At 49.0% G+C, this 21,607-nt stretch overlaps 1 protein-coding gene across 4 annotated transcripts in view; it reads right to left on the reverse strand.

Annotated features, from left to right (window-relative positions):
* Positions 1–21,607, reverse strand: part of Prkag2 (protein kinase AMP-activated non-catalytic subunit gamma 2) — a 254,264-nt gene that overhangs the window by 163,121 nt on the left and 69,536 nt on the right. For 3 of the 4 annotated variants that reach the window (XM_031380198.1, XM_031380197.1, XM_031380200.1), the window contains exons 2-3: positions 10,748–10,819; positions 4,639–4,918 (exon numbers count right to left, since the gene is read on the reverse strand). In XM_031380198.1, coding sequence (XP_031236058.1) covers positions 4,639–4,918; positions 10,748–10,819 — 352 coding nt within the window. Of the gene's footprint in view, positions 1–4,612; positions 4,919–10,747; positions 10,820–21,607 lie in introns of those variants that run through there. The other variant, XM_031380202.1, reaches the window with a different exon arrangement.

Genomic DNA, 21,607 nt, shown 5'->3' on the forward strand with positions numbered 1-21,607 from the left:
GCTCTCAAGTCCCTGGGAGCTAGCAGTATCCCTTCTCTTCTTGAATCCTGAGCTGAGTGGAGTCCTTATTTTTAAATCCAGATTCCCCCCCCCCCCAATAAACTCTCTTCCTCATTTAGAAATCCAGAAGTGAAGCTATATGCAATGGTGCTTACCAGCAAGTGGAAGGCAGGGGCTCATGCTGAGGCTACCCTGGGCTACATAGCAATTTAGAGGCCAATCTGGGCAGCACAGGGAGACCTACTTTCAAAAACAAAACCACAGTAGGGTGACAGCACAAGAGTGGGGACCAAAACCAGTCTCAGCAACAAGGCATGACACACCCCAAGGTCCTTTTGTACAAATGTGGGTCAAAGACAGCGAGCAGGCAGCACAGACAGGAAAACTGGGCCATTACATGATTTCTGTCCACTCTAGACAGAAGTGGGGCAGCTCATCAGACGCACAGCTATTCTTGGTAAAGAGACCAGACAGGAAAGCCTTCTCAGGACTCTGGGTAATGAGCAATGCCCCCCTGACATGCCTGCAATGGACACAGGGTGCTGTGGGACTGTGAACAGGGGAATGAACTCTCGGGCAGTGAGGAACAGTATGTTGTTTGTAATCTAGGAAAGGATGTCCAAGCCTCAGGGAAAGTAGGCACATCATCTGCCCTCAGAGCCAGCCTCACACAGGCCAGCTGCTGCTTTGGCTCCCGATCCAGACCTGCACATTGGTTCCTGATGGCTGGAGGAAAGCCCAGGACCGGGCATGGTGGTCCAAAGGCAACACCGGCAACTGCTCTGGGGAAAGACTCCCTCTGTGGAGCCCTCCATCCCAGGGGTTCCCCCAAGAAGCCAAGTCCCCTCAGTTCAACCCAATCAACGTTCATCTTTTTGTGAAGCTCAGAGACATTGCATAACTCTTCCTAGGCCCAATCCACAGGTGCCTAGGAAGATGTGGGAAGGCAGCTTTCATAAGCTCACCTGGCCTGAACATCGTGGTACCTTCTAGAAGACTAAAACAGAAGAGGCGCCATGCACTTCTGCCCAGAGAGCTAGAGGAGGGGTCTTTGACCAGTCTGTGATCCCATCCAATAGCTCCTCCAATGGTGGGGAGCTGTGGTACCCAGTTTTGGACATACCCTGCAGAGTGCAGGTGGCCCCAGCCCCATGCTGTTGAGAGCTGTCTGTTTGGCTGACCTGGGACAAACTGATACCCAGGCTTACAGAGCTCACACACTGCCTTGGGGCTCGGCTCAGTACAGGCTGCAGGAGTTGGACATAGCACATGGACTGTGAACCTCACTCAAGGCTTCTCAGAGCTTGCATGTCTGAAAGAGCTGAGGTACCAGCCTCTGTCCCTGGGGCTGCACAGCTCAGGAGTGGTTGCTGAGCGGTGAGGTTCTGTGCCCCTCAGTCTGCAACTTGGACTTCCCATCTGTAAAGTTTGATGGTGCCCCTCACTCTGCCACCCATGTGTCTGCCTTGCGTAGGACCCTAAGAAAGGGTGTGGGGACTCTGAGAAGGTCTCCAAGGGAACACAGACCCCTTGTCAGTGTTTGGCATGGGGCAAGACCTGGTTCTTCATAATAGGAGTCTTCATGTGGCATTGGGCAGGTCAGCCCAGGTCAGCCCAGGTCAGAGCACACACTCCTGTGCTCACTGCAACTGCTCCTGCATCAATTATGTACACTCCTACACCGAGTATACACCTGAGTGCACCAAGTTCACACATCCCTGTTAACTCTTCTTAGGTCTCCTAGGTCTGCCCTAAAGTCACCTCACACAGTCAGGAAACCTCTCATGTGGCTCATTCAACAGGTGTTCTCTTAGCCCTGCCACATCAAACATCCTGCTGCTGGCTTTAACCATGAACACTAGTTAGCTGTCCCTGCTCTGGCCTCTCTCCCCTGCTTCCAGACAACACCTACCACCAAGATCATTTTAAAACAAGCTTATCATTTAAGCTAGGCCTAGTGGCACAGACCTCTAATCCCAGCTACTTGGAAAAATGAGTTAGGAGGACTGCAGGCTAAAGCCTGTCCAGGCTACACAGTGGGCTTAAGGCCAGCTTTGAGACCCTATCTCGAAATGAGAAAGTCAAAGAGGGCAGGGGGTAGAGCTCAGTGAAGGACACTGCTGAGCACAAACGAGGCTCTGGGCTCCAGCTTTGGGACCACAACTATTAACACACACACACACACACACACACACACACACACACACGCACGCACGCACGCACGCACGCACGCACGCACGCACGCACGCGCTTGGAATGCCTTAGATAAAGTAAAATTTCCTTCAGCCAGTCCTTTCTAGAATGTTCAGAGAGACCAGGCCCATCACATCTCCCTTTTGGACTTTGACTGTGGGAGTGCATTTCAGGAGGACATGCCTCCCAGACCACGGGCCTCTACTGCTGCAGCCCTGGAGGCAAATACAGCCTCGTTGTGAGTGGCCTGAGGCCGCTCAGCTGAGGTCTGGTCCACTGCTCCTCCATGTAGAGAGGCCACACAGAGGGGACGTCTGACTTCTGCAACCAACCATCTGTTCAGAATGTGCACAGGTTCTTTCTGAAAGTTATTCTAATTAGTGTAGGTGTGTGTAATGGGGGGGGGGCATGGAGAGGAGGGTGCCAATGAGGTCGGAGGACAACTGTGAGGCCGGATCCTTCTTCCCACATGTATATCAGTTGTTAGGCTGATGGCAAGTACCGGAGTCTTCAGCTGAGCCATCTCGCCAGCTCTTTCCCAAGACTATAGCATAATATATTTATAGGTGTAACTGCTCATACACCATGCACGTTATGCTAGGTTTTATAAATAATCCAGAGATGAGTTAAAAGGAGGTGCTGGGGAGATGGTTCAGGAGTTAAGAGTACCTGTTGCCCTTCCAGAGGCTCTGAGTTCAATCCCTAGCACCCACAAGACAGGTGGCAACTGTCTGGGACTGCAGTCTCAGGGGGACCTTCTGGTCTCCTTGGGCACTACGCATACATGGTATATTGAATAACATGCAGGCAAAACAGTCATACACATTCAAAAAATATTATAATCATTTTAAAAGAATATGAAGGGATTACACGGGCTTATGCAAGTGCTACATTTTTTCTATATAAGGGATTTGGGCATCTTTGGCTGTTTGGTGTCCATAGTGGATCCAGGAATCAGCACCTTACCGAATAGTGAGGGACAACTGTATGTGAGAGTCTTAGCGTGTGGTCCAACAACTGGAAAAAGTTCTCTAGAACACTTCAACAGTAGCGCTCGCTTGAACATCCTGCCTGTGACTAAGCTTTGTAGTGGTACAGCTTCTTCCCTGGGGACCGTTGGCCTCAGGGAGCTGTCATGTGACCACAGCTCAGTCACGGTACAGTGTGTCATGTGGCCACGCCTCAGTCACAGTACAGTGTGTCATGTGGCCACGCCTCAGTCACGGTACAGTGTGTCATGTGGTCATGCCTCAGTCACGGTACAATGTGTCATGTGGCCACGGCTCAGTCACGGTACAATGTGTCATGTGGCCATGCCTCAGTCACGGTACAGTGTGTCATGTGGCCATGCCTCAGTCACGGTACAGTGTGTCATGTGGCCATGCTTCAGTCACGGTACAGTGTGTGTATTACAGGGTCACAGAAAGCAGAGGAGCTGCCAGTAAAGAAAGCGAACCATCATAATAACTCCTAACTCAGAAAGGCTCAAGTGTCTCCACAGCGGCTCTCAGGAGACAAGAGATGCAAATGCTACTCTTTCAACTCTCCAGGCAAACATTCTCAGAAGACTGGGAGGAAGATACAGGCAGGGGGAAGCAAGCTGTCTGTGGTAGCTTAAATGTGGAACGGCCCTCTCAGGCTCCTGTCTGACCATAGGATCCCCGCCATGGGGCTGTCTGAGAATGCTGTAGCATCTTTAAGAGGTGAAGCTTCACTGGAGGAAGTGGGTCACTGGGGTACTGGGGAGTGGATGAGTCTATCTTTTTTCTTTTTTAAAGCCTGGCCCTTCTTGATGTTTACTCTCTGCTTCCTGAGTGTGGACGCAGTGTGACCAGAAGCCTCCTGCTCCTGCCTCTAGGCCTTCCTCACCAGGACGGATAGCTATCGACCTGTTAGCCAAACAAACCCTTTCTCTCTTAAGTTGCTTCTGCCAGGATATTTCGACACACCTTCTTTATCGCTGCCCTTGGCCTTTCTTATGATCAACAGTGCTCAAGTGACAATATCACCCTCAGACCACAAGTACCTTACGGGTCTAAGGGATGCTCTCGTTCCAACACCCACACACACTTCCTTCATGTTTCCCCTCCAGAGCCCCACAGAGAAGAACCCAGGGTCTTCCAAAAACAGAGTCAAAGGCCAGGATCCCAAATCCAGGGACAGGGCCATACCAGGCAGCCCACTGGCCTTGGGTACAGACCCACCCTGAGCATTGAAGTGAACATTTGTGTGTCATGCTACTGAGTTCATACCACCAGGCGCGCCACACCAGAGGCCTAGTGCAGGCCATAAGCAGCAGGTGGAAATGGACGTCACTGAACGTGAAGGCAGGGATCACAAGTCAGCAGCAGCTACCTGTGGCTCTGGTGCCACTTGACGGAGCAGCTATAGGGAAGGTCACTCGCAGCCCAGCACCCACCTGAAACCATAGCATCAATGTCTTACTTTTTCTGGACCGTGAGAAGAACCTGATGCCCCCGGGAGAAGTAGACGGGTTGGAATTGGGCGAAGACTCTTTGGATGAGGAGCGGAAGATCCCACTGAAACTCATCCGGCGTGGAGAGCGTGGAGGGGACTCCTGGTAGGAGAACGGGAACACGGTTTTGGGAGAGCCAGGGCTTGTCTTGGGCCTCACAGGAGCAGACACAGGGCTGGAGGGCCGGGGTTGGGGGCCCCTGGAGAAGAGTCCTCTGGAGGGGCTGCCTGAGCTAAAGGGACCATCCACCTGCAGAAAGACAGACACACCAGTGAGGTCACAGTGTGCCAGGCACTCTGACCTCTACTTGAGTAGACCTGTGGTTATTGCTCTTTCTTATGCTCATCAAACAGACAAAGAAACAACCCTGAGCTCTTCCATAGAGGTGACAAGGGGATGCTCCAATTGTCAGCCATGGACGCCCGACCTAGGCTAATCAGCTCCTGGAGCCCCCAGCTATCCTGTACAGCTGTCTAACAGAGCCCTTGGGGGCACGTGAAGGTGAGGACAGGGTGCCTAGCACCACTCGTGCCTCTCCTGACTGCCCTCTCTATACATCCACTGACTGTTCCCATAGCAGCTTTTCTTCCCGAAGGCCCTCACATGTCCTTTTCCAGGTCTGAGGACACGCAGTGGCTCTTTGCACCCTCCCTACCCTAGGAGAAAACGTATGAGCCTCCATGATCCAGAATGCACACTTGGGCTCATTGGTGAGGATGCTGGAGCAAGGGGGCAGCAAGTTTTACTCTAAGCTACTGTGGCATGTGAATGGCCGAGGTCACTGACAGAGGTCGGCAAAGGTATAAGCAAGACCCCAGACTTCACTTATGACTGGAAGCCATAGCTACTACGGTCTGAAAAAACTATCAAACCCCATAGATTTAAGCTATGGCACCAGCTCATAGCCATCCAGTATCTGCTGTGTGAATGTATTCGGGAGCTTGCTCCCTGTGGTCTGGGCTCTGACCTCAGCTCTGTCCCTTACTGTGTCATCGGGCTCCCAGGTCTTACTGTCCCGCTTTCCTCCATAACAGGACCATCATACCCTCAGCTTGTAGGTCTAGCTGCCTGTTCACATGGTGACATCAGCACAGGGGTTGATCTGCAGCAATCATATGGTGTGTGGTGATCACTGGGGTCCGACTACTTAGTTCACTTGTGACACTGGGACCCAAGGGACCTAAGGGGACCCCAAGTCAGCAACAGAAAAGAAAGTAACTGTCATAGGCTCAGAGGACAATGATCAAACCCTGGAAATGTATGCTGGTAACCAGGGCCAGGTCCCAGAGTGGATGTGTGGACCCACCAGTAGAGGGCGCCCCTGAGCTCCAATGACAGGCACCTCAAAGACTATGATGCCCCTGTGAGGATGCCGCTTCAGTGACCACCAATTTCCTCTGTGATTCTCCACCTGACCCTAAGGAAGTGTCATATGAAGGTGTGGGACTCACTTGATGCCAACTCCTTCCTGAAGGCTTCTGACAATGTGACCAGGATCTTATAACTGAGCCACCTCCCTAAAGTTCAAACCAACTCCCCTCCTACTTACAAGGAAGACCAGTTAGATTCCTTGCCTCTTCAATTTAGCCACCATCCCATTTGCCTATGGGACTCAGGATGACTTCTGAGGATAGCTTTTAAGGAAAGTGGTTCTTCGGGTGGTAGGTGGATTGACATCAAATAAGGAATGGGGAGTCAAGAGGCAGACCCGTACCTGCTGTAGAAACCACATGTACCAGAAATAGAGGATCCTCTAAAGCAATGATAAAATGAGCAAGGATTTGGACAGGGACTGGAGTTTAAGTCCTGTACCATCAGTGTGGATGGATGAGTGACCTGGCCCCTGCATCCATCTCTCCTCTACACTATGGGGATGCTAGACTGCTTCATGGGCTACAAAGATGTTGGGCTATGTTATACACAGGAGGGATGTTTAGCATGGTTCACACATACATGTTCTCCCAGCATCATCATTGTGCTTTAAAGAGTTCTTCATAGAGAAAGCACTTGTAGTCTGGAAGAGGAGGAGGGCTGAGTTTCGGAAATGGCTCAATTATGAGAGCTATACGTGGTACCAAGACCTGATCCCTGACTATGGGGGACTAAGGTGGCTCCAGCTAGGGAGGCACTGGCTGTCAGGTGTATGAGAGGTCTATCATTCTTCAGCTCTGGATGCCACCATATCTGATGGCCAAAGGTGCTGGCGGGAGCAGAATAGACATCAAAAAGCTGGTGAGTGCTGTGACCCCAAGGCCTGCAGCTTTAATCCTAACACTACACACATCTAGTCAAGGCCTGGCAGAGGCAGTCACCTTTAGAGGCCCACAGCACTCCTGACACTACACACCTCTAGACAAGGCCAGGCAGAGGCAGTCACCTTTAGAGTCCCGCAGCACCCCCTATGCCGTACAGCTTGCCTTGAAGGTGAGCTTGGCCTGATGAAGAGGTGGTGTCCCGGGCAAGTGTGAGAAGACAAAGGTAGATAGGATAGGGAAGGAGTGGCCCCAGGAGACCACAGAGCAAGGTGAAGCAGTAGCAGAAAGCAGATGAAGGGATGCCAGGACAACAAGACCACCTCTCATGGGACCCCAGATCAGAGGAGGCCTGGAGTCTGATGGGCAGGGTGGTGGGCAAGGTAGAGGAGGCCTTCTGGAGTGGGACTGGAAAAGGAGCCAGGTCTCAGATACAGTGGGCTAACACACGACCTACCCAGGAACTCTCATACAAGGAGCAGAACTAAATGCCATCAAAGACTTGGATCTTTTTTGATTGGCAAGGAGTCCCTGAGACCTTGCTGACTGAGAATCCATTCTATATTCAGAATTGCAGGCCTAGGAGTTAGAAAAGGGAGGCCCAGACAACAGACCTTCTACTTTCTTCCCCTAAAAATGGCCAAAGAGCAGAGGATGCTGGGCCCTGCCTGGACTCTCCTACAGAAACCTGTCCCTGCAGATGGAACCCTTCCCTGCCTGTTTCCTAGATAAGGCTGGCAGGAAACAGCAGACTATGGGGCGCCTCTGGAGCCACCAGGGATGGCTAGGCACCAGGCTATTAGACTAGCCAAAGCAAACTGATACTCTGATCAACATAACTGGATGACTCTCTGGTGAGCATCCTCAGTGTGTGCCTGCTTCTCGGGAGCTAATGGAGAGTAGGCACTTGGGCTCTTGAAGGCAGAGTTTCCCAGTCAGGGAAACTTCCATGTTTGTCAGGAAGCTGCGACTAGGGGCATCTCCTGCTCTGGTCTTATCTGAGCTTGTCTTTCCACAAAATAGAAGAGGAGGCCATGGGAGAGAAGCTGAGGAAGGAGCCCAGTGGGGGTTGGCTTCAGGACTGATCATGAGGGTTTGGCAAGACAAGGCATCCATGCTCTTTAAGAGGGAAGCAGAGAACAGGGATCAAAGGAGCCAGGAAGGCAGCTGGGGAGGGGAAATCCAAAGCTAGGGACAGAAGTGCCAGCCTTAGAATCCAGTGATGAGTCCAGCACCTCAAGCTGGAAGAGGGAGCAGCTACACTAAGTTCCCAGGACTTGGCTATGGGCTGATCTCCAGAAGATCCGAGATCAGTCCTCAGCCAGCAGTGGGCAGAAATCAAGCCATGTCTGCAGCCTCACTCAGGGAGCACTCCCTGAGAGCAAGTGAACAGTATGTGGGCGCTCCTCTTCTCAGGGTGCTGACCGCCCTTCTCACACCCTCTGCTCCTCAGTGATGGCCTAATCCTCCATCCTTCCGGCAGGCACAATTCCTAGCCCTGCTTGGTATGTGAGAAGACATGTTCAGAGAGAGAGACTGGCTTGTCCACAGCCATGTGGAGACGGCTAGGGATCACAGGGTCAGTACAGAGAGAGGAAACCCAGCCATTTGCTGGACATTTGCTGGACATTTGCTGGGCATTTGCTGGGCCATTCCACAGACCCCTTTGATTAGCCTCTGCAGTGCGGCTGGCAACAATGATTCTCTTTGGCTAGCTCTGACTCATTAGCTAGATCTTAGAGTCACACAGTCGGCTGACTAGAGTGCTATGCAGGGGCAGTTACTATGACAAGGAACTGCTACCTCCTGAGGACAGGACACTGAGTGTGTGGAGAGGAGACATAGGAGTCCCACTTTCCTGTCGAGGACTTTCTCAGACAGCCTCTTAGGTAGTTAAGAGCACTGGTGTGCGTGTGTCCTGTTTAGGATACTTCCCTGATTGGTAGTCCCCCAAGCCTGAAGCTGAGGGCATTCAGGGTACAGCAGGGAACACACTTAGTACTAAGCACCTGCACTCAGGTCCAGCTTAGCTTCAGCCATGAGTGAGGCAGTGCTTTGTTTTTGTTTGTTTGTTTGTTTGTTTGTTTGTTTGTTTGATGAAGCTTCTGCAGCTAAACACAATATGTGCAAGAATGGAACCTTCGGACAAGCCAAGGAGTAGGGTTAACAGAGAAGAACATTTCCCATCAGCCCCAATGAGGCTGGCTTATATTTAAGCTGATTTAAGGAAATGTGTCTTGAACACCGAGTTCTCGGCTCAGTTCCATAGCCACTGACACTTGCACAAGCAGATGTGACTAGTGACCCTCACATAGGCTGCCTCACTCACCCAATGTGGTTCCTGGGGGCAGACCCCATCGTGCCCACCGCCCTGTCCTCTTCTGGTCTACCTGTCCCCTTATTCATGCCCTTCTGCTGTAAAAGCCCAGTAGCATCCCTAAGTCACCTTGGGCCTCTCTCATGACATCCTCAGAAAGAGCCAGACATACGTAGAAATCTAACGGAAGCAAGCTCCCTCAGGTGTTTCCACAAGATCCATGTTGTGAAGAACGGAGCAGGGGCAGAGGCATGCCTTTCTGGGGCAAATGGGAAATTGTTCTAGATACCTGCCACCTCCCTGTTTCCTACTAGCTGTCGCCCACAGAAGAGGCACTGACAGTTGAGAGCCTGGCACTGGAGGTAGCTAGCCCCAGGCTCAGGAGCAGGTGCTCTCTGGTGTGGGCACTGGGTGGCAATACTCATGGGAATGCCTAGCTCCTGGCTCCAGTACCTCTTCCCATCATACAGAGCTGCTCAGGAGAGGCCCTGCCTCCAAGCTGCATCTAGAGATTGCTGATGTGGGAGAGGAATGTGTTCTATGGTCCCTGGTCTTCTATTGCATCTGATGCTGCACTGCCACTGTATCACAAGCCACTCCTCCTGGTCACTGACCCTCGCGCACGAGGCACAGAGGATGGGTGAGGCTATCTCTGAGCAAGCGTAGGAAGGCAAGATCACCTCCACGCTCTTTCCCTCTCAGCTGACTGTGGATGCTCACACAGCCTCTCTCTGGACTTCTGGGGCCACCAGGGAGATCCCCAACTCCCTTGGAGCACTTTTGCCACAGCCTTGGTTCCAGTGGGTTTTCCATGCAGGAAAGGCTACGAGGAGCACAACAGGGCAGAGGACCAGAAGACTTGGCCTGGCTACACTACAGGCTCTGAGCTTGATGGCGCCTGCCAGCCCAGGCCCCAGGCCATTTTCTGACGGTCTTTCTGGCTGGGTCACAATAACTGCTAATAAGGTTGTTTGGGTAGGGCAGGGCGGGGCGGGAGACTGACTGCCAAGTGAGTCTCATGGGTCTAAACCAATTTGTTGATTCAATTGTATGCGATTCAAATGCTCAGAGAACAGATTCCTTTTTTTCCAGGATGAGAACTCCCACCCTAATCCAGGCTGGAGAGCACTGGGCAGCCACTCCGAGATGCTGCAGCCCCTACCCAACATAAGTTTTGTACTTGGGTCAGGGGGTGCTAGGATGCCACTTTCCAGCTGCAGGGGAACCTGCAGGTAGGCTGCCTTGACCCTCTCTGATGGCCACTGTGACCCCTCACCTGCCACACCCTGACTCCTTGCTTGGCTCTGTATGGCTAATAGCCTCGAAGCAGCCAGCAACACAGGAAGCATTGCCCTGTGAGGGGAGCTGTTTCAGGCTGGCTCAGCTACAGCCACCCCACACGCTGGTGTGAGCTCCATGCAAGTAAACTTGGAAGGGTGTCTCAGACTCTGCCCACTTTGGGGGCTTCTCAGGTGGGATGGTGAGAAGCTTTGAAAAGGGAGGTCTTACCTTCCGAGAAGAATGCTTTTCTGAATTCTCCACATCTCCATCCAGGAGTGGCATGGCAAAGGAACTCAGGTCCTGGGGGGATGAGAAAGCACAAGAGTCAAGGCCATGGGCCCTTGGGCAGGTGTACATGCTCCCTCTCCACGAGGACTCCTAAGGTCCAGCCAGCAGGGAGATGCAGTTGTATGGATGCTGGTAGTAATGGCATAGTCTACAGAGACCCTATGTGCCTCCCTTTGGCTACCAGACTGCAGAAACGATGGAACTGAGAAATTGGTATTTCTTCAGGAATCTCAGCTTCCTGAGGAGAAGGCTTTGTGCCAGCTCTGTCTCCATTAAAGAGATCCATCATTCTGACAAGCGGTCAGATTGCCATGCAAAGTGCACTGGAGCTGAGACAGTGACGGGTCAATGCTGGGTGGACTACACCTCAGCCAGGGCAACTCAAACCTCTGGCCCTCTATTTAAATCTTGAGTCTCATGCCAAGACTCAGAAGATGGTCTTTGGGGGAGGGGGTCACCGAGCCCCTTTGTTCCTCTCTGTAATGTGGCACATTGAATGAAGACTCTCCTGCTCTTCACTATGACTTGTCTATTCAGCTGGGATCCAGAGAGAGTGTGATGCCAGGCCCAGCCGCCACGCCAGCCCTAACAACTCTGGCAACATGGGGATGCTCACCTGGATCTCCACTCCCTTTCAGAACATCAAGCCAAAGGTCCAACAGCAGCCACTCATACCCCCCAGCAAGGCAGATGGAAGACAAAGTCACAGGCCAAGGGGGTAAAAAGATAGGAGTCAAGGAAGGCTGAAAGAGCAGTGGCTCTGGGGATGACTGGCCGTGGCCGAGGGACGGGGCTTTCTCTCCTACGTGAAACCTGAGGCCTCTCTGAATGGTCCAAGGAAGTGTGCCTTCTGTAAAGATGACTACACTTGTGGAGGGTAGTGCTGGAGCTATAGATAAAGCTTGATGACAGAGATGGAGATGAAGGAGAGGGGTTACAATAGCTTCTTTTCCTATTGCTGGGATTAGATGTTCAGACCAAAGCAACTGTATGGAGAACTGTACGGCTTTCTCTTGGCTCACAATTTGGGTACAGTCCTCCAGGGAAGTCGAGACTGTGGGAGCTTGAAGCAGCTGGTCCCACACACCCATAATCAGGAAGGGAGGCGTGTAGGATGCAAGTTGCTGCTCAACCCACTTTCATAATTTTATACACAGTTCAGAATACCCACCCAGGGAAAGGTCTGCACATAGTTAAGATGGGTCCTTAATTAATCTAATCAAGATCCAATCAAGTTGACAGTTAGCACTAACTGCCACAGGAATCTTGGGGGGCAGCAGGTAGCTCATCACCAAGTCAGAAGTAAGACAGATGCTTCGCTCTGACTCTCCAGCCCTGCTCTCCCTGTGCCCCTGTGCTCAACTGGCCTTGGAAAATGCTTGCACACCAGATGGGACCACCTGGCCACCCTCGAATCTATAAAAGTCATCATTCTTAACACGTCATTTTTTGTTCATAAAAAAAAATAATTGGAAGCCGGGCAGTGGTGGTGCACACCTTTAATCCCAGCACTTGGGAGGCAGAGGCAGGTGGATTTCTGAGTTTGAGGCCAGCCTGGTCTACAGAGTGAGTTCCAGGACAGCCAGGGATATACAGAGAAACCCTGTCTCAAAAAAACCAAAAAAAAAAAAAAATGGAATAAAATATATACAATAAAAATTATTATCTGGTCTGTGTATGTGTGTGTATATGTGTGTACACGTGTGCGTGTGTGGTGCTGGGATGGACCCAGGGTTTTATATATGGTAAGCAGGCATTGTACCACTAAGCTATCCCCATCCTTCAGCTAACCCTCTGTAAATAATTCAGTAGCCGGTAAGTTTCTCACATGATTTTACATCCTCCACTATAACTGTCATGACTGTGCTATGTCAGAAACAGGCAGACATGATCATGTTTCCCACAAAGTTCACATTACTGAATAACAACTCATTCACTAGCTACATAGTTCCCTTGGCTAGTTTGTTGAGTAGTCCCTGTTTTCCTTCATAGCTGGCCGAGGCAAACATGCACAGGTTCATTTATTCCAATCTTAACTGCAGCATCCACCTCAATTCCAATCTTAACTGGCAGCATCCACCTCAATTATCCCTTTGAGTCTGACAACTCTAGGGCCAGCAGGAGTGAAGTGGACACAGTCTGTCTGTTGCTGGTTTACTGCAGTTAGCACAGGTCCTCAAGCGTCAGCTGTCATGCTTTAAAAAGAGTACATCAGCTTCCAGTTTCCATCTGTGACCTGGAGCTGACCCTGTGCCAAGCTCTCCATACCCAAATCCTGCCGGGAGAGAGCTGGTCTCCCAAGAGTGCCGACACACCTGAGAGCACAGGTAAGACTACCACTTCTGCTCAAATTCCTGGCCCAAGGGGGACCCAGAGCCATCAGGACACAGGGACCAAGGAACAGCTGGGACAAGATCCTTCCGGCTTCTGTCTGCACCCTGGAGCTGACCCTGTGCCACAGCTCTCCTTATCTAAATTCTGCCCAGAGAGAACTGGTCTCCCAGGAGTACTGACACACAGGCTTACAGGAGGGACAAGCTACAGTCAGAGACATCAAGACCAGCTAACACCACAGATAACCAGATGGTGAGAGGCAAGGGCAAGAACATAAGCAACAGAAACCAAGACTACATGGGTTCATCAGAACCCAGTTCTCCCACAACAGCAAGCCCTGGATACCCTAACACATTGGAAAAGCAAGATGTGAATTTAAAATCACATCTCATGATGATGATAGGGGGCTTTAAGAAAGACATAAAAAACTCCCTTAAAGAAATACAGGAGAACACAGGTAAACAGGTAGAATCCCTTAAAGAGGAAACACAACAATCCCTTAAAGAACTACAGGAAAACATAACCAAACGGGAGAAGGAATTGAACAAAACTTTCCAGGATCAAAAAAATGAAAATAGAAACAATAAACAACAATAAAGGAAGACAGCCCTGGAGACAGAAAACCTAGGAAACAAATCAGGAGTCGTAGATGCAAGCATCACCAACAGAATACAAGAGATAGAAGAGAGAATCTCAGGGGCAGAAGACACCTTAGAAAACATTGACACAACAGTCAAAGAAAATGCAAAAAGCAAAATGCTCCTAACCCAAAACATCCAGGAAATCCAGGATGCAATGAGAAGACTAAACCTAAGGATAATAGGTATAGCAGAGAGTGAAGATTCCCAACTTCCCAATTTAAAGGGCCAGTAAATATTTCAACAAAATTGTAGAAGAAAACTTCCCTAACCTAAAGAAAGAGATGCCCAGGAACATACAAGAAGCCTACAGAACTCCAAATAGACTGGACCAGAAAAGAAATTCCTCCCGTCACATAATAATCAAAACAACAAATGCACTAAACAAAGAAAGAATTTTAAAAGTAGTAAGGGAAAAAAGGCAAGTAACATATAAAGGCAGGCCTTTCAGAATTATACTTTAGATTTTAAACTCTACTAAATTAGATTTTAAACTCTACTAAATACAAAACGCACAAACAAACAAAAAGATTTTATATATTTATGTTCATTTAAGAAAATACTAGTAGTGATGTATTATTTTGAAATATACAGTTAATATGTTTGGAGTTATTTAAAATTTATATTGAGAAAAATATATGTATTTTCAGTATTGTAGACAAGCATCTACATAAGACTGTTAAATTGATTATTGTTTTATATCAAACAACTTTTATAATACTCATTTTTATTGTTTTAATATTTTATAAAATTTGAGCTGGGCGGTGGTGGTACATGCCTTTAATCCCAGCACTTGGGAAGCAGAGACAGGCGGATTTCTGAGTGCGAGGCCAGCCTGGTCTACAGAGTGAGTTCCAGAACAGCCAAGGCTACACAGAGAAACCCTGTCTCGAAAAAAAAAATATTTTATAAATTTTAAGGAATATGACAAAAAAGATATTGTAGGTATTGAAGGGGGTGTCTCTGGGAGGAGTTGGGGTACAAAAGGAAACAAGAATGTGATTTAATTCTATGTACTTAAAATATGTTTTTAAATGTTAACAAATTTAGATAAACTGAAATCATGTAACTTTTCTCATCATAATGCAATAAACGTTAAAATGTTAAAAAAAAAAAAAAAGCAATAAGGGAAAAAGATCAAGTAATACATAAAGGCAGGCCTATCAGAATTACACCAGACTTCTCACCAGAGACTATGAAAGCTAAAAGATCCTGGGCAGATGTCATACAGATCCTACGAGAACACAAATGCCAGCCCAGACTACTATACCCAGCAAAACTCTCAATTACCATAGATGGAGAAAACAAGATATTCCATGACAAAACCAAATTTACACAATATCTTTCCACAAATATAGCCCTACAAAGGATAAGAGGTGGAAAAACACTAACACAAGGAGGGAAACTACACCCTAGTAAAAGCAAGAAAGTAATCTTTTTTCCACAAACCCAAAAGAAGATAGCCACAAAACATAATTCCACTTCTAACAACAAAAATAACAGAAAGCATCAATCACTATTCCTCAATATCTCTTAACATCAATGGACTCAATTCCCCAATAAAAAGACTAACAGACTGGATACACAAATAGGACCCAGCATTTTGCTGCATATACCCAGAAGATGCTCCAACATGTAATAAGGACACATGTTCCACTATATTTGTAGCAGCCTTATTTATAATAGCCAGAAGTTGGAAAGAACCCAACAGAGGAATGGATACAGAAAATGTGGTACATTTACACAATGGAGTACTACTCAGCTATTAAAAAAAATGATTTCAGGAAATTTACAGGCAAATGGATGGAACTAGAAAATATCATCCTGAGTGAGGTAACTCAGTCACAAAAGAACACACATGGCATGTACTCACTGATCAGTGGATATTAGGCAAAGAGCATGGAATACCCATGATGCAAACTCACAGACACATGAAGCTCAAGAGGAAGGAAGACCAAAGAGTGGATGCTTCAGTCCTACTTAGAAGGGGGAACAAAATAATCAAGGGAAGTAGAGGGTGGGAGGGACTTGGGAGGAAGAGAGGAGGGGGAGGGGAAAAAGGGGAAGAATCAGGTATGGGAGGAGATGGAGGAGATGTACAGAGGATCAGGAAATTGAACAGAGTTGTGTAGCAATGGGACATGGGAAACTAGGGGTAGCAACTAGAAAGTCCCAGATACCAGGAAAGCAAGAGCCTCCCAGGACCTCCATGAGGATGACATTAGCTGAAATACCCCACAGAGGGGAGGGAGAAGCTGTAGAGACCATATCCAGAGGCTAGGCATGGCCCCTAGGTTGAGGGATGGGTCTACCCACCCATCTCCAAAATTTTAACCCAGAATTGTTCATGTCTAAAGGAAATACAGGGGAAAAGAGTGAAACAGAGATGAAGGAAAGGCCATCCAGAGACTGCCCCACCTGGGAATCCATCCTACATGCAGGCACCAAACCCAGACACTATTGCTGATGCCAAAAAGTGCTTGCTGACAGGAGCCTGATATAGTTGTCTCCTGAGAGGCTCTGCTAGATCCTGACCAATACAGATGAGGATGTTCACAGCCAACCATCGGACTGAGCACAGGACCCCAATGGAGGAGTTGGGGAAGGACTGAAGGAGCTGAAGAGGCCTTATCTGGTGTCAATGGTAGGGGTGGCCCTTGGTCCTTTGAAAGCTTGATGCCCCAGTGTAGAGGAATGCTAGGGGGTGAGGCGGAAGTGGGTGGGTTGGTGGGGGAGCATCCTCATAGAAGCAGGGTAAGGGGGGATGAGATAGGGAGTTTGCAGAGAGTACATTAGATGCATCAGAATCTCTCTGTTCTTTACAGCCAAATGCTTTCTACTGAATGGCAGACCATGTTTTCCTTATTTCTTATTTGCTTCTTTATTAAGTTGAAGGGCACTGGGGTGCCCCAGCCTTTGGCTCACTCCCAATCCACAAATTGAAATCCTGAACCCCAAGACTTCAGAAAGGAGCTGTGCTTGGAAGTTGGCTCTTTACAGATGTAATCAAGTTGAAGCAAGATGATTAGCAATGAGTGCTCATCCAACAGGACAGGTATACTAGAAGAGGACACCAGGACATGAACACATGGGGAATGACTGTCTGAAGACACAGGTAGAAGGCTCCAGCTATGAACCAGGGACAGAGGGTGTGGGAGGGAGAGGTCTCAGAAATCCACTCCACCTACACTTTGACCTTAGACTTTTGACCTCCAGGTCTGTGAGTAAATGAATTATACATTGTTGGGACAGCCCAGCAAACTCAGAGAACAGGCCCAAGAAGATCTCTGCATGGATTTGCTTTTGATTCTGTCTTGATGTGTGCAGAGAAGAAAAATGGCTAGGCCTGAGCTGGGCTATGTGTGTGCGCTGGCTACAGTGCTGGTATCGATGTACTCTCCCATTAACAGTGCATGAATTTCAATTTCCCCACATTTCCTTCGTGTGTGTGTGTGTGTGTGTGTGTGTGTGTGTGTGTATGCATGTGTTTATCATCTGTCTGTCTATCATCTATCCATCCATCCACCTATCATCTATCTATCTCACAGTACTGGGGGCTGAACCCTCAGCCTTGTGCATGTTAGGCAAGCTCTCTATCCTGAGCTCTGTCCCCACATCCTAGCCACTCTTTGTAGCCTTCTTCTATTGTCTTGTTCATAGCAGCAGTCCCACTAGGTGTGAGGTACTCTTTGTGCTACTCATTTGCATTTCCCTGGAGCCTGCAGCTTTCCTGCTACTGGGTCATTTGCTAGTCTCTGGGAAGAGGTCTCTTTTGATCCTCTGCCTGCGTTTATAATTAGGTTATCTGCTGTTAGGCGACAGGAATTCTTTATATAGCCTGGACCTTAACCCATGAGCTGCGCCTGTCTCTAATGCAGAGACGTCTCTAATCTGATTTAGCTGCTTTATCGACTTTCCCTTCTGTTCCTCTCCTTAAAGTGTTGTGTCCAAGAAGTCACTATCAAATTGAGACTCTTGAGGCTCTTCCCAGACATTGTTTTTTATTTAAGTACATTTAGACTTTTGATTCATTTTGAATTATTTTTAATATGGTATCAACTGTGCCACTTTGTCCTTTTGCAAATGGGCGTTAAGTTTCTCCAGTTCTGTTTGTTGAAAATCTGGCCCTTTCCTGACACACTCACCAAAAGCCTATTGCAGGCAAGAAGGGGCTCTTAGCGGGGAAAGGCGCTTGCTGCAAAGCCTGACGGCCTTGTTTGACCTCTGAAACCCATCTAGTAAGGGAGAGATCTGATGCCTGCAAATTGTTCTCTAACCTCCACATGTGCCCTGTGGTATGTGCATACAAGTATACAAAGTAAATAAATATGGTGTAAAAAATGTAAATTGATCATGTCTTAGGGTTTCTGATGCTGTGATGAAACATTATGACCAAAAGCAACTTGGGTATGAAGGGTTTACTTCATCTTAAGTTTATTCCCATCACTGAGAAAGTCAGGACAGGAACCTGGAGGCAGGAGCTGATGAAGAGGTCGTGGAGGGATGCTGCTTACTGGCTTGCTCCACATAGCTTGCCCAGCCTACTTTCGTATAGAACCCAGGACCACCAACCCAGGGGTGGTACCATCCACAATGGGCTGGGCCCCTCCAGAATCAATCAGAATAATTAAGAAAATGTGCGCACACTTGCCTACAGCCAGATCTTAAGAAGGCATTTTCTCAGTTGAGGGTTCCCTCCTCTCAGACAACTCTAGCTTGTGTCAGGTTATCATAAAACCTGTCAGCATAGATCATAAATATGAGAATTTATTTCTGGACTCTCTATTTAGCTCCATCAGTCTATATGTCTGGATTTTGGTTGTTTTGGTTTGTCTTATTATTGTATGCTAGGATGACACTCTTTTAAAATACCCTCAACTTTGTACTAAGTTTATACCTGAAAGTGTGAATTCTCTAACTTTATCCATGTTCACACTCATTGTTGTTTTGGATTCATTGAGATTCCCATGTTCATTCCAACATCAACCTTCGTATTTCTGCCAAAATTAGGGAAAGTTGTTGAGTTCCTGATACGGACCCCATCAGATCTGTAGGCTGCTCTGAAATGGCCTGACTGCAGGCCAGCCCATGAATGTGGATGGCTGGCTCCCAGTCGTCTTCCTGTAGTTCCTTCAGAACCATCTTGTAGTTTTCTACGTAACCCTCCCTCCTCAATGCATTTTCTCCTCTTTCTGCAGCTGGGGTCCAGTCTACACCTTCTCTTGCCCAGTCCTCCCCTGGGTGAATTAACTGTTCTTACATTTCCACTGTCCCATCTCAACCCATCCTCCCAGGGTCTGCTTTTGGGAAAAGAACATCTGGGGTTGTGCGTGAGCCCCCGCCTCAGGGCAACAGGGGCTCTTCCCTGGCACTGGCAACTGTTTCAGCTCTGAATACCTAGAGGGCTGGCACAGCAGCACGTGTAACATCTCTGCGGTCTTCTGTTTCTATGGTTCTCAGCCCTAGCTGCACAGAAGGACCGATCACCTGACAGCCTGAGTACTCCACAGACTTCATCTGGATGGTTGTATAGTACAGTGAAAGCATTGACCAGTCTGTGTCTTGTGGGCTCCCCAGCTCCCTGTTGTGGTTGTCTGAGGCAGTCATGGGAAAGGAGCTCTCAGTTGGGCCCTGAGGCTCCCATCCAGGCTGCACACACACACTGCCTAAGCCCAATGTGCTGTGTCCTTACTCTTCTCTCGGCAGTGGTGAGGGTGAACATTTGTGATTTCCCCGAAACGCAGCAATGTGCTGTCTGTCTTGTGCCTGGAATGCTTCTCCCCATGTCTCAGACTCTTCAGCCAAGGTCACTCGTCCTCTCAAGCACTCCCAGGGCGCTGACTGGAGCTTATTCCAGCTATTAGGGTAGAGCCAACACCACCTCCCAGCCCTTAGCACAGGCTCGGACCTGGCACATCACAAACGGCCCAGGCCTGCTGCTACCTTCCAGTGCTGCTGCCCTTTTGTATCCTCTGGGCTGGGCTCTGCTTTTCCCGCCTACCCAACCCTTAAATGATGATCTCCACAATGAACTCCCCCTATGTAAATCAGCAACGCCTCCTTTAAATTCCCTCCCTGGCCTGTTCTCATGGTGAGGCAAAGCTCTCTCTCTCCCCCCACCCCCCCATGTCCCTGATGCTTCAGATGCATCTTAATGATGGGACACATGGCTCTGAACTAAAGTCACCTGTTTATTTCTAGAACTTTGAGTCCATCAAAGGCAAGGGGAAAGCCACTCACCTTGTCACTGTCTGTGTCACACTATGTCAGGGCTGGCTCCTAAGGTGTTTGAATTAAGTCCTGACCAAGCACCCCAGCAATGTGCTTCTCCACACCCAGTGTGCTTCTCCACACCCAGCAGCCAGTGTGGAGGAAGGGTATGCAGTGTGTGCAGAAGGCTAGCCAGTAAGCAGGCCCTTGTATTTGCAGGTCACTGGTGTGTATGTGTGTATGTGTGTGTGTGTGGTGTGTGTGTGTGTGTGTGTGTGTGTCTGTGTCTGTGTATGTATGTGTGTGTCTGTGTGTGTGTGTGCGCGCACATGTGTGTGTGTGTGTGTGTGTGTGTCTGTGTCTGTGTATGTATGTGTGTGTCTGTGTGTGTGTGTGTGTGTGTGTGTGTGTGTGCTGACTCTCTTATTGCTGTTTTTAATGAGCGATAGTCATCTCTGGGTTCTATCATTTTCTCAGTAGCAGCTGTTTTCCATGAAAAGTCCTGTCCACAAACATGAGTTTGCTCCTTGAATGGCCACATAAGAAGCTGAATGCTTTAGCAACAGAGACAAAGAGGCGTGGGGCCTGACAACACGATGTTCTGCACGGAATCAGGGCCAGAATGTGTTGCTTGCAGTAGTGTGAGCTCATGTTAGAATCTGATCAAGCCAACCCTAGCTCCTTGGCCGCTCGGTCATGCAGCCCACCAGGGAAGTCCCCTGGCACTGGTGACTGACTGGTTTGGCTGGAAGACTCCCATGTTCCACATTCCAGGACTCTAATCTGGGATCTCATCTCAGTGCTCATCAAGATACTGTGCACCTTGGGGGACTTAGTGGAAAAATCTTTCTCTGCAACTACGGAAACGAGCCCATCAGCTCGTAGAACAAGGAGGCCCTGGCTTCTCTGCTCGGCCAACCTTGCAGATATCTAGGGCTCCTAGAGCTTACGCTGTGCACACAATGAGTTCCAGCCCCTACCTGAGGCCTCAGGCTGTCTGTCTGCCACTGATCCCAAACTTTCTGCTCACAGGCACACCGTAATGGCAGCATTCTAGTCAGTAAGGTGTGGGAAGAGAGATGCTAGCCAGAGGCAGCCTTGGCACCAGGGCACGCACCAGCTACATTGAATACTAGACTGAGACTGCCTAGTCTGGTGATAACCATCTAGGCCTCTGGAGAAACTGCACGTCCAGAATTTGGATGGCTAAAGTCACCTATTAGGAACCAGGAAACACCTAAAATGTAAACCAGCTTTAAAATCAGGTCACTGTATTCCCCAGCCTCATCTTCAGAAATACAGACAAAGCCAAGTCTACCACAAAAAAGTGAGGTTTAAAAGACAGTGCCACTGATTTTCTCTCCGGTGAGTTTCTAAGACGGGAGCAGCCAGCCAGGAGGCACAGGCCCCAGGAGTTGCAGGGGAATTGCAGGGCAGCAGGGACAGGATCCTCTCAGCTTCCAAGTGACAGAGGTGGATCAGTGACTTTCTCTGCTCCTTCCCTGCAAGTGGAGGGCCAACCTCCAGGGAGCACCTTAAACCAGAGACTCGGTGAGAGCCACCATTTTCTCTCCAGTAAGTTTCTAAGATGGGAGCAGCCAGCTGGGAGGCACAGGCC

The sequence above is a fragment of the Mastomys coucha genome, unplaced genomic scaffold (assembly GCF_008632895.1).
Source record: "Mastomys coucha isolate ucsf_1 unplaced genomic scaffold, UCSF_Mcou_1 pScaffold19, whole genome shotgun sequence".
NCBI lineage: Eukaryota > Metazoa > Chordata > Mammalia > Rodentia > Muridae > Mastomys > Mastomys coucha.